Below are 14,755 nucleotides of genomic sequence, written 5' to 3' on the forward strand. Positions count from 1 at the left end.
GATATAGATGATTCTTAAACAGCAAAAAGTTGCTGATGTTTTTGCATAGGAAGTGAAATAAAAAAATATGAAGACATACCTTTTTACCAGTCAGATTGGCAGATCATCCAAAAGGTTGGGGCAAGGTTATGGGAAAAAAAGTTACTCCCATTCTTGTACATGGTGAATAGTACAGTAATATGGAAAGCAAATAGGAACTATCTAGCCCAAATCACACTGTATTACTTTTTTAGTTTCATCAGTTCCACTTTAGGGAATTCACTTCCAGTTATATTTTACAGATGAGACAATGACTTAAAAAGCAATTGATAAAGTAATTTCTCTAATAACATAAAGTTATGAACATGACAAATGTTTGCCTGAATGTGACCAAAAATTGTACAACACAATACATGAGAGACTTTATAAATTAATATGTAAAAGACCTAAGGTATAATAATAATAGTGTGCATAATATACTCATTTTTTAAAAACAGGGATGGAAGAAGAGTCTGTATTAATATTCATCTTATGTTCATTTGGATATACCATCTGTGGGGGATAAAAGAAAAAGATTTGGGACAAGGTTCATAGGGAGATTTTCTATTGCCTAATTTCTTAGCCTTGTATTTTTAACTTGTTCATAACTAAGTTCATAATGAAAGCATAAATTAAGACATTCCAGCATTATGTTCTACATAGATAGACACAAACACTAGAGAAAAAGCCAGAGAATTAAGTGAAATAGATTAGGTTGAGTTTTAAATTCAGTAATAGATTTGAACCTTGAGGTTTCTAGACATTATTAAAAATAGGGAAATTTGAGAACTAGTGTCACCAGAACTCTTGCAGGCACATTATACTGCCTCTTTTGCCAGGCTTAAGTAATGATTGCATTACCATTGTCTTTAAATGAATTTATTGATTGTACACACTGTGTAAGTTTCCCAGATGGTGTGTGAACAGCAATATTCAGATAGTCTCTAGGCTCCGTTTAGGAGGATATGCATGCATGCATCAAATATTAGGGAATAATTTTTGGAAGCATATAGCCAGGAGCAAGAAAAGGTGACACAGGCAATATTCATAAAGGATAGTACACACAAAGCAAATTTTTTCCTATGGCAATACTCTTTCACATACTAAGTTACCCATGTAATCAAAATGAAGTAAAGACCCATGTTTCCTTATTGGGTTTCATAATGAAAGCATAAATTAAGAAGTTCCAGCATTATGACAACCGTTACCTGTTAATGTTTCATCTCTTCTCATTAAATACCTATAAAACAGAGCCAAGTCAACTCTATAGATGACGCTCAGAATCACTAGACACACAACTGCCACTGAGATAAAAATCACTGTGATCATTCCTCTAGTGAAGATGTGGCCTGGGATATCATCCATTTCTTTAAGAAAAGAAAAAGAAAAAGAGAATAATTAATCAAATACATTTTACCAGTCCTCCACCATCATGCTGTGATTATAATTTTTTATTTTAATTTTGTAAATTGTCTCTATTTATTGAATAGAAAAAGCCAGAAATTGAAAGGGAAGGGAGAGCTAGAGAGGGAGATAGACAGAGAGACACCTGTAAACCTGCTTCACCACTCGTGAAGCTTCCTCTCCTTGCATGTGGGGAGCAGGGGTTCAAACCTGGGTCTTTGTGCATGATAACCTGTGAGGTTAGCCAGATGTGCCACTGCCAGGCCCTGTGATTGTCAGTTATTACCTTAACACTATTCCACCCAATTCACTCTAGTGAGTTATTCCACATATGTGCCTTTAATCTGGAAGAGTGATCTTTTTTTCCATCTTTAAAATTTTTTAAATATTTTTTTATTTTCCTTTTTGTTGCCCTTACTTTTTATTGTTGTTATAGTTATTATTGTTGTTGTTGGATAGGACAGAGAGAAATGGAGAGAGGAGGGGAAGACAGAGGGGGGAGAGAAAGATAGACACCTGCAGACCTGCTTCACCTCCTGTGGAGCGACTCCCCTGCAGGTGGGGGGAGCCAGTGGCTTGAACCAGGATCCTTAAGCCGGTCCTTGTGCCACATGCGCTTAACCTGCTGCGCTACTGCCCGATTCCCTAAGAGTGATGTTCTTACTCCAATTTTTAAAGAATAAAAATGAGAATAAAGATATTCAGAAATCTGGACTGAAAGAATTTTAATGTTGTCTACCCCTATCCATGGGAATCAGAATGCCAGGATAGTTAAATATTAAAATGAAATGCAGCGAGGCCCAAACACATTTCTTGGCTAACAAGTACAGAATATAAAAGAGATGATAGTCTTGAGAGAGTCAGTGTTAGACTGAGATGGTCTGTGCTTCAATTATTTTACAACCTATGGAAAGTTATTGATAGTCTGACCCTTGCTATCTTTACCTGTAATATGATTTTTTTTTTTAAAGCAGTTCCTGCTCCACTTACAGGGCTGTTGTCTGGGAGGTTGTGATGGTGATAGCAAACATAATATTACAGATACTTCTTGGCATGCAGGTCTGAGAGAATTTAGTATTTCATTTTGTATACAAAGTACTCTTTGGGGAAATAATTCAGTTCATGCTCATTATGGTGGTGGGAATTGTGTGGAGTTGTACCCCTCTTATCCTATGGTTTTGTTAATATCTCCTTTTTATAAATAAATAATAATAAAAAATACACACTGAAAAAAATGGTGTGTGCTTTTTCAGGGATAATAATGGAATGAAAGGCCTACGTATCCCTGCTTACACTTGTGAGCACAGCAAAAAAAGAACTAATCAGGGTAGAAACTTCATTGCCAGGGATAAGACAGTTATGTGCTGATCTAACAGGTGCAGGTGGAGGTGACAATAACCTGAAAATCCATGCTAGGCAATGGATCAAATAAAAAAAAAAAAACAAATTCGAGAGTTTCTCCCTCACAAGGCATACGCATTCATGTGATGTGTGGAGCGGAGGGACCCCTGTGAAGTTTCCTTTAGAAGGCTATGCTCACAGATTCCAGGGTTAGTGAGTCTGAGTTTTGATACTGTTATTCTAGGTGTAGGGTATGTTTTTTCACCTATAGAAGTTTGCTATAGGGGACCAGGTGGTGGTGCACCTGGTTGAGCGCACATGTAACAATGCACAAGGACCCAAGTTTGAGCCCCTGGCCCCCACCTGCAGGGGGAAAGCTTTGCAAGTGGTGAAGCAGGGCTGCAGGTGTCTCTCTGTCTCTCTCCCTATCTCCCCCAACCCTCTCAATTTCTGACTATCTCTATCCAATAAATAAAGATAATAATAATAATAATAATAATAAGTTTGCTATAAGGGTCAGGTTAAGTAATAGTAAGAATTTGGCATAGAACCTAGCATTTAATTAATATACAAATATCTAGAAATGCTGATTATTACTGCATTGCTAGAGTGGCTGCCTTAAAGCAGATGCAATACCTGTCGTGTTAGATGATTTGCAAATAACAATGAGAATACCTTTCCCAGGAAGGGGGAACTTGTGGTTTTAAGTTCTTTCTTCCCTACTCTCAGTTTCTTGTCAAAGCCAAGACAGATCACTCACTGTCCCTCTCTGCCTCTATCATTTCTGTCTTTTTCTTTCTATCTTTTCAACTCTGCCAATGAATGCCTGTGACTGAGGTGGATTATTTGACTTTTTAGAAACTTGGTCTCCGGCATATAAAACGAAGAAAGGATCATCACTGAGGAAATTCACAGAAACAACATTCTACGTTTTCACAAACTTCTGTAAGTAAAGCTTTATCTCACCTTTTTGCACTAAGATGAAGGTTTTTATTTCTGTTCTTTTTGTTGTGCTCAGAACACAATTATATTTAGTATTTAGATTTCCTTTATTAATAGTCTCAATTCTCAATATCTTTGAAACAAGCCTTTTGTCTTCGTCATCCCTGTAGGAGAGGTAAATAATTTGGTGACACATTAAATCACCACCAGCATTATTCATAAGAGGAATTTTTATGTATTTATTATTATTATTATTTTAAATCAATCCTTTTTTCTTTATTTTCTCCTCTTCCTACCTTTTCTTTTAAGGACATTATTTATTAGTGAAAAAGATAGGAGGAGGAGAGAGAGAAAGATCTAAACATCACTCTGGTACATGTGCTGCCAGAGATTGAATTCAGGACCTCATACTTGAGTCCAATGCTTTATCCATTGTGCCACCTCTCAGGTTACAATTTTTTTTTTCTTTTAACCAGAGCACTACTGAGCTCTGGTTCATGGCGGTGTGGAACATTAAACCTGGGGCTTTGGAGCCTCAGGTATGACCGTCTCTTTGCATAACCATTATGATATCTACCCTGCCTTGTAAGAGGAGTTTTTATGTTAAGGGCAGCAGTTCTGCTGATCGATCATATTTGCTGGGTGCTACTAAATTATGGACACAGTAGCCCTCATATTTCTGTGGGGAATGTTAAGACCAACAGAAACCTGGAAGGTGTCTTCTAATGACTATTTCCTTCTTTGTGATTTTCAGTGTTTTTCAAGTTTCTTCTTATTGCTGTTCTCAGCAATAATGAAAAGAAAAATTTATTAAATAAAGGTCAGGCTGTAAACTGAGAAAGGCATCACTAGATGGTCATCCTATGGCCTTGGCTGCAATCAGGTCTTTGCAAGAAAAGATACATTACAATCTCTAGGCCCTTAGATGGTCTCCCAGTGATGCTTGTATAGCTAGGCACACCTACTGTATACAGTGGACCCAAATTAACACACATGCCATATCTTCCTGATATTTTCTTGGGCACTTGTAAGATGCTGTCAGATCGTCACTGACCAAAAAGTACTCTTATAAAGTCACAGTAAAAAGCTTCACTTATCTACATTTACTAGTTTAGATTTTGGCAATAAATTTATTTTTAAAATTTTTAAAAAATTTATCTTATTTTACCTTTTGTTACCTTTGGTTTTTTAAAATTTACTGTTGTAGTTATTATTGTTGTTGTTACTGATGTCGTCGTTATTGGATAGGACAGAGAGAAATAGAGAGAGGAGGGGAAGACAGAAAGGGGGAGAGAGACACCTGCAGACCTGCTTCACCGCTTGTGAAGTGACTCCGCTGCAGGTGCGGGGTGCCGGGGGCTCAACCGGGATCTTTACGCAGGTCCTTGCGCTTTGCACCACGTGCGCTTAACCTGCTGCGCAACCGCCCGACTCCCGGCAATAAGTTTCTACACAACCCATCAACTTAGAGCATAGGAGTTATAATGATAAAATATGCAAATTTAATTATAATTTAATTGACCTAAAACAGTTTATCAATCATTTTATGCCATGTATGTGTTGCATATTTCATATATAATGCATAATACATGTAATATATTACATTTACATACTGAGTTTGTGGTTCAGATTCTTCATGTACATTAGACTCATTTGTCTCGAAATTCCAGTAAAATACACTTTCTTTATTTTTAGTAGCAGAGCAGTTGAGCAGTATATTTCTTCCTAGATAAAAGTTGATAATAAAAATATTCTGGTTTTAGAAATTCATATTTCCCAAAGCTATTAGATGAATATGATCAGTATATGCTAATGTACTATATAGGGCTACACCCCAGAAAGAAAGGAGATACATCTTGTCTTTAAATTTAAGAAATTTATAAATCAAAGATATTAGATGAAATTACAAGTCATTACCAAAATAAGAGTTGGCTACTCTTCAAATACTTATATCTAAATTATGAAAACTAAAACTGGTGAGTGTCCTTTTTTATTAGTGATTTAATATTGATTTACAAAATTATAAGATAACAGGGGTATAAGGCCACACTGTTCCCACCACTAGAGTTCTATGTCTCCATTCCCTTTACTGGAAACTGTAGTAGTTCTTCCAAGGTCACATATATGGCTTCATTATTATCTATCTATCTATCTATTTATCTAACCATTTTTCTATGGTCCTGCTTTCTCTTCCATTCGAAGTCACACCTACACCTATTACTACTTCTGAGTGTCCTTTCTTTTTTTCCTCTTCTCTTTCAGGGTCTGATGTAATTTATATTCAGAGCCCTCCGGCCATCTTTCCCTAACATTTCTCCTCCTCTGGGAGTATGGACCAAAATTCTTTATGGGGTGCAGAAGATGGAAGTTCGGGCTTCTATAATTGCTTCTCTGCTGGACATGAACAGTGAATGTTCTTTTAAATGTGTAACGAACAGCTGGTATCAGGTCAATATTCTAAGTGCAAATAGAAAAAAACAAAATGGACAAATTACAAAAATTAAATTATCTAAAAACCAAAAGATCAAAATATAGAGAAAATGTACAGAAAAACTTGAATTCAAAGTGCCATTGGGATAAAGTCCTTCTAGGGTGACTGAAATGACCAGTTGTTTATTCCTTGAATAAGTTTTCTTTGGTGTGTTTAGTGCAGAGAAAATTGCATTGGGAGAGATTTTGATCACCATGTGTACTTAAAGGACTCTTACTAAGGACTTAGGCAGTACCTAAAGTTACAATGACTAAATGACTTATGTTTTCACCTTACTTAGAAGTCTCACCAAGAGAAAAGGCCTACAACAGAAAAAATGATTGCAGTCTCCCCCCAGCTATAAGAAGTGAAACAAAAGGGGCCTACGTCTTGCCTGGGTCACCAGGTTCCAGATGCTACCAGGATGCCAACCTGACTTCCCTGGACAGACAACCCCACCAATGTGTCCTGGAGCTCTACTCCCTTAGAGCCCTGCCCCACTAGGGAAAGAGAGAGACAGGCTGGGAGTATGGATTGACCTGCCAATGCCCATGTTCATCAGGGAAGCAGTTACAGAAGCCAGACCTTCCACCTTCTGCACCCCATAATGACCCTGGGCCCATACTCCCATGGAGTTAAAGAATAGGAAAGTTATTAGAGGAGGGGATAGGATACGGAGCTCTGGTGGTGGGAATTGTACCCCTCTTATCCTATGGTCTTGTCAGTGTTTCCATTTTGTAAATAAATAAATTAAAGATAAATGAATTAAAAAAAAAGAAGTGAAACAAAGATTGAATTTAGCACACCATCCAGCTTAGTTCATGAGTGGATGAGATTATCTGTTCTCCACACTACCTTCCCAACAGAAGAAAGAAAATAGAAAAATTTTATTCAAGAAAATAAAAATATAGTAGGGAAAGATAGAAACAAACTGGGGGTATGGATCGACCTGCCAATGCCTATGTCTAGTGGAGAAGCAGTTACAGAAGCCAGAGCTCCTACCTTGCATCCCATAAATGATTTTGATAATATTCCTAGAGAGGTAAATGTTAGGGGGAGATGACCCTAACATAGAGGATTCTGAAACCAAATTCCATCAGTACCCTGATAGAGAAGAGGCAAAAAGGAAGAACATTAGGAAGTAGTAATAGGTGGGTGTGACTTAAGAAGGAAGAGAAGACAGGACCACAGAAAAAATGGGCAAAAATATATATAGACAGACAGTTATAGAAATAATAGTCAACCCATATCTGTGACCTGTTTATAGTGGAAGGAATGGGGACATAGAACTCTGGTGGTGGGAACTGTAAGGAATTGTACTCCTGTTATTTTGTAGTTTTCTTAATAACAAGTAAAAAAAAGAAAATAAAAATAATAAAAATTTCATTTACTTTATCTTTTTTTTAGTATACAAGAAGCAGACAAATAGAGAAATAATCAATAGAAATATTAATAGGTAACCTACAGATGATTAGAGAGTTTTGATTGAGCAAATAGTTTAAATGAATTACTGTAAATCAGCCAATAAAAACAAAGACTGCTGCAAAAAAGAGTATTTTAAAAAATCAGATGAACATGTAATAACTAAGAGAATAAAATATGTTTAAGAGCTCACTACATGGTATTAGTAAGATTGAGTATAAAAAAAGGCAGGACTATTGAACATGAATTCATACTAATTTACATCAAATCTAAATAATAAAAGGGAAGGAAGAATAGAGGATATGAAATATGTGGAACCTAGTCAATACATGCAACTTGTACTCTAGAAGAAGAATGGAAAGAAAAGGGACAGAAAACATATGACAGAGGGTCACCTCTAAATTGCTTGAATGTATTTACTTAGATGGGGAAATAATAATAAAAAAAAAAGATGGGGAAATAGCCTAGTGGTTAAGCAAAAAGGCTTTCATGCTTGAGGTACCAAAGATACCAGGCTCAATTCCAAGCATCAACTGAAGCCAGAGATGAGCAGTGCTCTAGTGAAAAAAAAAAAAGTCCTTGCAGACTCCAGAAAACTAGCGGAATACAAAGCAGGATAAATGCAAACACAAACACACGTATATACACCAAAATCAAAGAGAAAGGGAAAGTTTTGAAAGCAGTCAGGTGAAGAAAGTAGTAAAAATAATATGCAAGCTTACTTTTTTTTTTTAAAGAGAAACTATGGGAATTAACCAAGTAAAAGGACATCCTTAAAGTAAGGAACAAAGCTGACAATCTGAAATACTTTTTTTTTGTTTTCCCTAAAATTCTTTTTTATTTCTATTTTTATTTGCTTTTTAATTTTTATTCCTATAAGGGTTATTGCTGGGGCTCTGTGCTGGCAGTATGAATTCTTGGCTCGCAGCAGCCATGGTTTCCCAATGCCCCCCCCCCCCTATTTTTTTTATTAGGTTGGACAGAGAGAAATTGAGAGGGAGGGAGGATAGGGAAAGAAAAATAGACACCTGAAGACCTGCTTTATCACTCGCGAAGCGTCTCCCCTGAAGGTGTGGAGTTGGGGGGGGGGCGTTGGTCAAACCCTGGTCCTTCCACTTTATAGTATGTGTGCTTAACCAGGTAATATGTGTGCTACCACATGATCCCCCCAAAAGAAACTCTTTACTGAAAGAAACTATTATTCAAGCCTTGAGGGCAAACAAAGATATTTTCAGACAAACAATATCTAAGATAAAATATTATAAACTGAACTATAAGGCTTACTAAAGGAAAAATTTCAGACTCAAGAAAAATAAGGAAGTTTAAGAACAAATGAATGGCACAAGAAAGGGCAAAAATTTGTGTAAATATAGGAGAATTTTGGCTATTTACAGCAATATTGCCAGTTTCTCACAGGAATGAGAAAATGTCAAAAAGAGAAACACATAAAATGACAGAACAAGAGAGGTAGGAAGATGAATAAAATGAACTGTTGCTAGCTATTCCCATGCCTATGGAGTTATAATTGTACTTGTATTACATCTGTATGTAGTAAGATAAAAAAATATATTTGCACACCATATTGATCAATAATGAATCAGATTTAGCTTTGGGAGACTTTATGTGCTCATTAAAAATAGTGAGTATATGTATGACAAAATGTACCTAATACCACTTCAACATACTCAGGATGTTGTCCATAGAGAGCTGGATTTATAACACTGTGATCTAAAAAAAAGAGAAAAAAATGCATTTGGTATTGCACTGAGTTACCCTCCCCACCATTGCCCCCCACACTGAGTTTTTATTTTCTTTTTTTAATATTTATTTTATTTATTTATTCCATTTTGTTGTCCTTGTTGTTTTATTATTGTTGTTATTGATGTTGTCGTTGTTGGATAGGACAGAGAGAAATGGAGAGAGGAGGGGAAGACAGAGAGGGGGAGAGAAAGATAGACACCTGCAGACTTGCTTCTCCGCTTGTGAAGTGACTCTCCTGCGGGTGGGGAGCCGGAGCCTCAAACCGGGACCCGTACACTGGTCCTTGAACTTTGCTCCACCTGCGCTTAACCCACTGTGCTACCACTAGACTCCCTGCACTGAGTTTTTCTGAGGCAAGATTCGTTATAATGTGCTTAACCATATACCAAAGACACTGATAGACACCAGATTTTGTATTTACTTGAGTTGCATTTTTAAAATTGAATAATCCTTGCAACTAATGTTGCTTGTTCTTTCATTTTCCAAGATGTGAAAGTTCATTACAGCTTGGAGACAGCACAGTAAATCTGTCAATTCTACTCACCACACAGGTAAAAGCCAGAGTGAGATACTGATGCAGGGAGACCAGCAAACTTGTTGGATCTAAGTGACAGAAAGTCACAGGGAAATTCTGTTCTGCTTTTATTTCCTTTGTCTATCCTTCTCAACTCTCTATATATTTACCCTCTTAGAGTTGAGACTCTCACTCTCAGGTGTTATTGTATTTGGTTTTTGTTTATTTGCCATCCCTCTCTTGTAGGACTCTGAGAGGAATGCCCCGTCAGTTTTGTGCCCAGCATGCCTCCTTGTTTCACTATTCCTGGCTCTCTTCCTGTGTCCACACTTTGAGGCTCAGTTCTAGTTCTGATTCTGAGGAGCATGGAGGAAGAAAATTTGAGCTAATTCCTGAAGGACACAATAGGCATTCTCTAAGAAGAAAAAGAAAGCAAAATTGGTGGAAAGTCAGAAAAATAGCACATAAAGTAGAGTGAAGCTGTGTGGGCAAGACAATAGGAGATTATAAAAATAAAAGATCTTTCTATGTACCGGGCACTATACTAAGTGCTTTGTATACCTTGCCATCTCCTAGCACCCTATGAAGGATAAAGCATCACTGTCTCATGGAATCCATAGAAGAGAGAAAAAATTTATCCACCCAAAGTCTATGATTCAATTAAGTTATTTGATTCAATTCCTGGGTATAGAACATGCTTTTCCAATAATAGATACTTTTGTCACTCTTTCCAAGCATGGAAAGAGTCTGAAGGGCACAAAAACAAAGATAGGTTATTGCTAATAGAAGTATCACATGACTAGAGATTTTTATGAGATCAGAGAGTGGCAAAGTAAAATAGAATTTAAAGGGTGGGGGTAGTGGGTGGAGGTAGATAGCATAATGGTTATCCAAGAGACTCTCATGCTTAAAGCTTCAAAGTCCCAGGTTCAAGTCTCTGCACCACCATAAGTCAGAGCTGATCAGTGCTCTGGTAAAAAAAAAAAAAAAAAAACAACTTAAATTAGACGTATAGAATTCAAGGTATTTGAATTTAACAATTTAGTTATGGATGATGGTGGACAGAATAATGGCCTCCCAAAGTTCACCATCCTGGTTCCCAAATCTATGATATTCTACTTTACATGGGAAAAGGGATTTTTGCAAATTTGATTAAGGATTTGAGATTATCTTGGATTATCTAGGCAGGTGCAAGGTTATTTATTATAAGGAACATCATAAGAGGGAGGTTAAAGGGTCAAAGTTAGAAAGTATGATATGATGAACGAAACAAAAGTTAGATAAAAATTTTTTAAGTGATATGCTATTGACTTTGAAAATGGACAAAGTGGCACAGGCCAAGGAGTGCTGGTGGTCTCCAGAATGTGGAAAAGATAAGGAAACATACTGTTTTTCATGGGAATGTAATTTTGCTGAAAATAACTTGGTAGCCCCATGAATCTTTTTCACACTTCTGAATCCCTCCCCCACCCTGAACTACAATATAATGCATTTATGGTGTTTAAAGACACTAGGTAGAAATTTGTATTTGGTGTATAGCTATGTAAATAGATAGAAATGAAAAACTGTCACAGGAATGAGGGAGTCTTAGTAACTGTGAACCTATGATTTTGTTGAAAGAGTCATCTTAGCAGTTTTACATCTTCCCAGAGGATTGAAGAGAACATCTAGTGTGGAAGTCACCTATTTTTAAATACTCAAATGAGCTGTCAATTTAAGGAATAAGATTTCATTCATGGAGTCTCTGAAAGCAAATCCCAAATACCTAAGAGCAGGTATATTTGGACTTGAAAGGAAAAAAAAAGACTTCTCAACAATTAGCCATTCATATCTGGATCAAGCTTGTATGTGGTCTGGTAATTTCTTTAGCATCTGAAGGGACTGAATAATCAGTTATCAGTTATTGACTGTGCATATGAAAGATATCTTTACTGGGTAAGGGTTAGTTAAACAACTTCTCTTCCTCCTCCACTTTCTCTTCCTCCTCCTTTTCCACCTTCTCTCCTTCCTCCACTACTTCTAAGGTCTATGTCACTCTAAAATTCCACATTTCAAGTCTGTTATTATAGTTTTATAGTAAACTAGACTAATAGCCAATTACTCCAAAATGTACAGCTCCTTTCCACTACCACAGCTGTGCTCTTTTTCTCCTCTTTTTATCATCCTTTCTCTGACATGTTCTCCTGTCTATCATACCCAGTCTCCAAAATCCATGTTTTCCTCCTGTGGCCAGCTGTGCTCTTAGCACCACCCAGATACCATGGTACTTCTATAGACCTTCTCACCTTCCCTGTCTATAATCAAGTTCTCTGAACCTTGCTTCATATTTTCCTGATTCCCTTTCCTTCTGTTGATCAGTATAATTCATAAAGATATTCTCATCAAATATTTGTTGAAAGTGCAACAAGATTCCACAATTGGAGTATCAAGTAAGAGAACTGACTCATAGGACATAACTTTTTGTTATCTACTCCCTAAAAATCTTTTATCACCTTGGATGATTTCAAAATAATTTTGATATTTGAACTAATGTGTGCATATCAGCTAGGTTGCCTCTGACATGCTAATATGCTTTAAAAGAAAGACGCCATTTTACTATGAAAACCCCCCCCCCCCAGATTGTAAAGTTTCTCTTACGTTCAGTAATTGTTATATTGTAGGTCCTGGTGGTGTTCCATAGTTTTCCATTATGAGAAAATGAAAAACTGCAGGTATAATATCCCTGATCCATAAACTCAGCATTCTTACTTATTTGTATTTGTGATGAATTATTACCATAATTCTCCATCATACTGCAGTTCTGTTTTTTAAAGGAAGTTAAAAAAATTCATGTGAGTGGAAGCATCATAGCACAAGATTCCAAACATTTACAAATATTCAGAAAATTGGGGAAAGGTATAAACTAGCACCCAAAGTCTTCTGGTCAGAGTACCCTCTTATAGTTCTTCAAAATTTCTATGACATAGTCAACATTTTTCAGGGTTTTTCTTCTGTAGAAATAATGCAACTTGTGCTGCTGCCTATTTGTAGATATTACATAGGTGTGAGTACATGTGCATGTTTATACATATGTGGTATGAACATACATTATATATAATGTTCACAGTTATTAGATAGGAAAACTCTTAGAACTCAGCCAATTCAAAGAAAATAAATAAAGAGAATAAATAATTCACAATAGAAGCAATATGAGTCAACAAAAATAAAATATTTAGTTTATTATTAGGGGAAATATGAATAAAAACCACTTAAAGTTATGTAGATTTTTGCATGTCAGAGTTCTACTCACTCTAAAAGTGTTATTATTATTTTTTTCCAGAGCACTGCTCAACTTTGGCTTATTGTGGTACAGGGGATTGAACCCGGAACTTCAGAGCCTCAGGCATGAGGGTATCATTATATAATCATTATTTTATCTATCCCTGCCCATTTTTCAGTGTGGGGGAGGTGAAGAAAAGAGGGTTTAAAACCGATTTATTTCTCTGCAGAGAAGACTGATTGATAATGTGGAGCAAAGGCCATAGCACACTTACTGCCTCTGAGCCAATAATTCTATTTTTAGATATTTGGCTGAAAGATAAAACCATACACACAGTCTAAGACTTATGAGAATGAGGACCAGCAAAATAGCTCACTTGGATAGTGCACTGCTTTGCATGTGCGATTCAGGTTTGAGTCTAACCACTCCTACTAAAGAATGCTTTGGTGTTGTGGTCTCTCTCTTTCAAAAGACTTATGAGAATGATTTTATTTTGACCTTATCATGACTAGTGAAAAGCAAGAAGCTAACAACCATCCAATAACAAAAGATTATTTAGATACAAATATGTACATAATAGAATTCTGGATTTGAAAGAAAATATAAAGATGTGGTGGGGGATAATTACATCATAATCTGTGATGAATGAATGGTTATATAGGCCACATAGGTAGCTGATGGGAAAAGACACATGGCTTCCCATGAGTATGGACCAGGCTCGAAGCCAGGCAACCTATTGCCACAACACTGAAAGAAGCTCTGGTGCCAAATGTCCCTCTCTCTGCTATTTTCTCTCTCTCTATTTCTCTATCTAAATGAAAAATTGGCCTGGAGTGGTGAAATCACAAATGTCTGAGGTCCCAGCTCTGCATAAAACAAAAAGGAAACGTATAACCAAAATATATAAAGAACTCACCTAACTCAGCAACAAAAAACTAATCCAAAAGTTGGGAGATGGTATAAACAGAATATTTACCAAAGAAGAATCCAAAAGGCCAACAAATATATAAAAAAAAAATGTTCCAAGTCATTGATTGTTAGAGAAATGCAAATAAAGACAATGAGATACCACTTGACCCCTGTGAGAACGGCATACATTAGAAAGGAGTGTAACAACAAATGCTGGAGAGGCTGTTGGGGGGAAACAACAAACTCTCCAGTATTGTTGGTAGGAATGTAAATTGGTTCTACTCTGGTGATAAGCAGTCTTGAAAACTCTCAGAAGGTTAGAAATAGACCTACCCTATAACCTGGCAATTCCTCTCCTGGGAATTTATCCTGAGGAATCAAATATACCCATCCAAAAAGATCTGTGTGACCTGTGTTCATAGCAACACAATTTGTAACAGCCCAAACTTGAAAGTAACCTAAGTGTCCAACAACAAATTGGGAAAATTGTGGTATATATACACAATGGAATACTACTCAGTTATCACCTCATCTTAGATGGAGCTTGAAGGAATTGGGTTAAGTGAGATAAACTAGAAAGAGAAGGATGAACATGGGATGATCTCATTTATGGACAGAAGCTAAGAAATAAGAACAGGGGAGTCGGGCAGTAGCGCAGTGGGTTAAGTGCAGGTGGTGCAAAATGCAAGGACCAGCCTAAGAATCTCGGTTCGAG

General features: G+C 36.7%; 1 protein-coding gene across 3 annotated transcripts in view; it reads right to left on the reverse strand.

The window, feature by feature from the left end:
- The window catches only part of IL18R1 (interleukin 18 receptor 1), a 68,111-nt gene that overhangs the window by 13,832 nt on the left and 39,524 nt on the right, over window positions 1–14,755 (reverse strand). For 2 of the 3 annotated variants that reach the window (XM_060187390.1, XM_060187389.1), the window contains 5 exons: window positions 12,510–12,672; window positions 9,263–9,325; window positions 5,319–5,430; window positions 3,730–3,869; window positions 1,227–1,385 (listed from right to left, as the gene is read on the reverse strand). In XM_060187390.1, the coding sequence (XP_060043373.1) occupies window positions 1,227–1,385; window positions 3,730–3,869; window positions 5,319–5,430; window positions 9,263–9,325; window positions 12,510–12,672 (637 nt within the window). The remainder of the gene's footprint in view (window positions 1–1,226; window positions 1,386–3,729; window positions 3,870–5,318; window positions 5,431–9,262; window positions 9,326–12,509; window positions 12,673–14,755) is intronic. The other variant, XM_060187391.1, reaches the window with a different exon arrangement.

This window comes from Erinaceus europaeus, chromosome 3 (assembly GCF_950295315.1).
Source record: "Erinaceus europaeus chromosome 3, mEriEur2.1, whole genome shotgun sequence".
NCBI classification, from domain to species: domain Eukaryota; kingdom Metazoa; phylum Chordata; class Mammalia; order Eulipotyphla; family Erinaceidae; genus Erinaceus; species Erinaceus europaeus.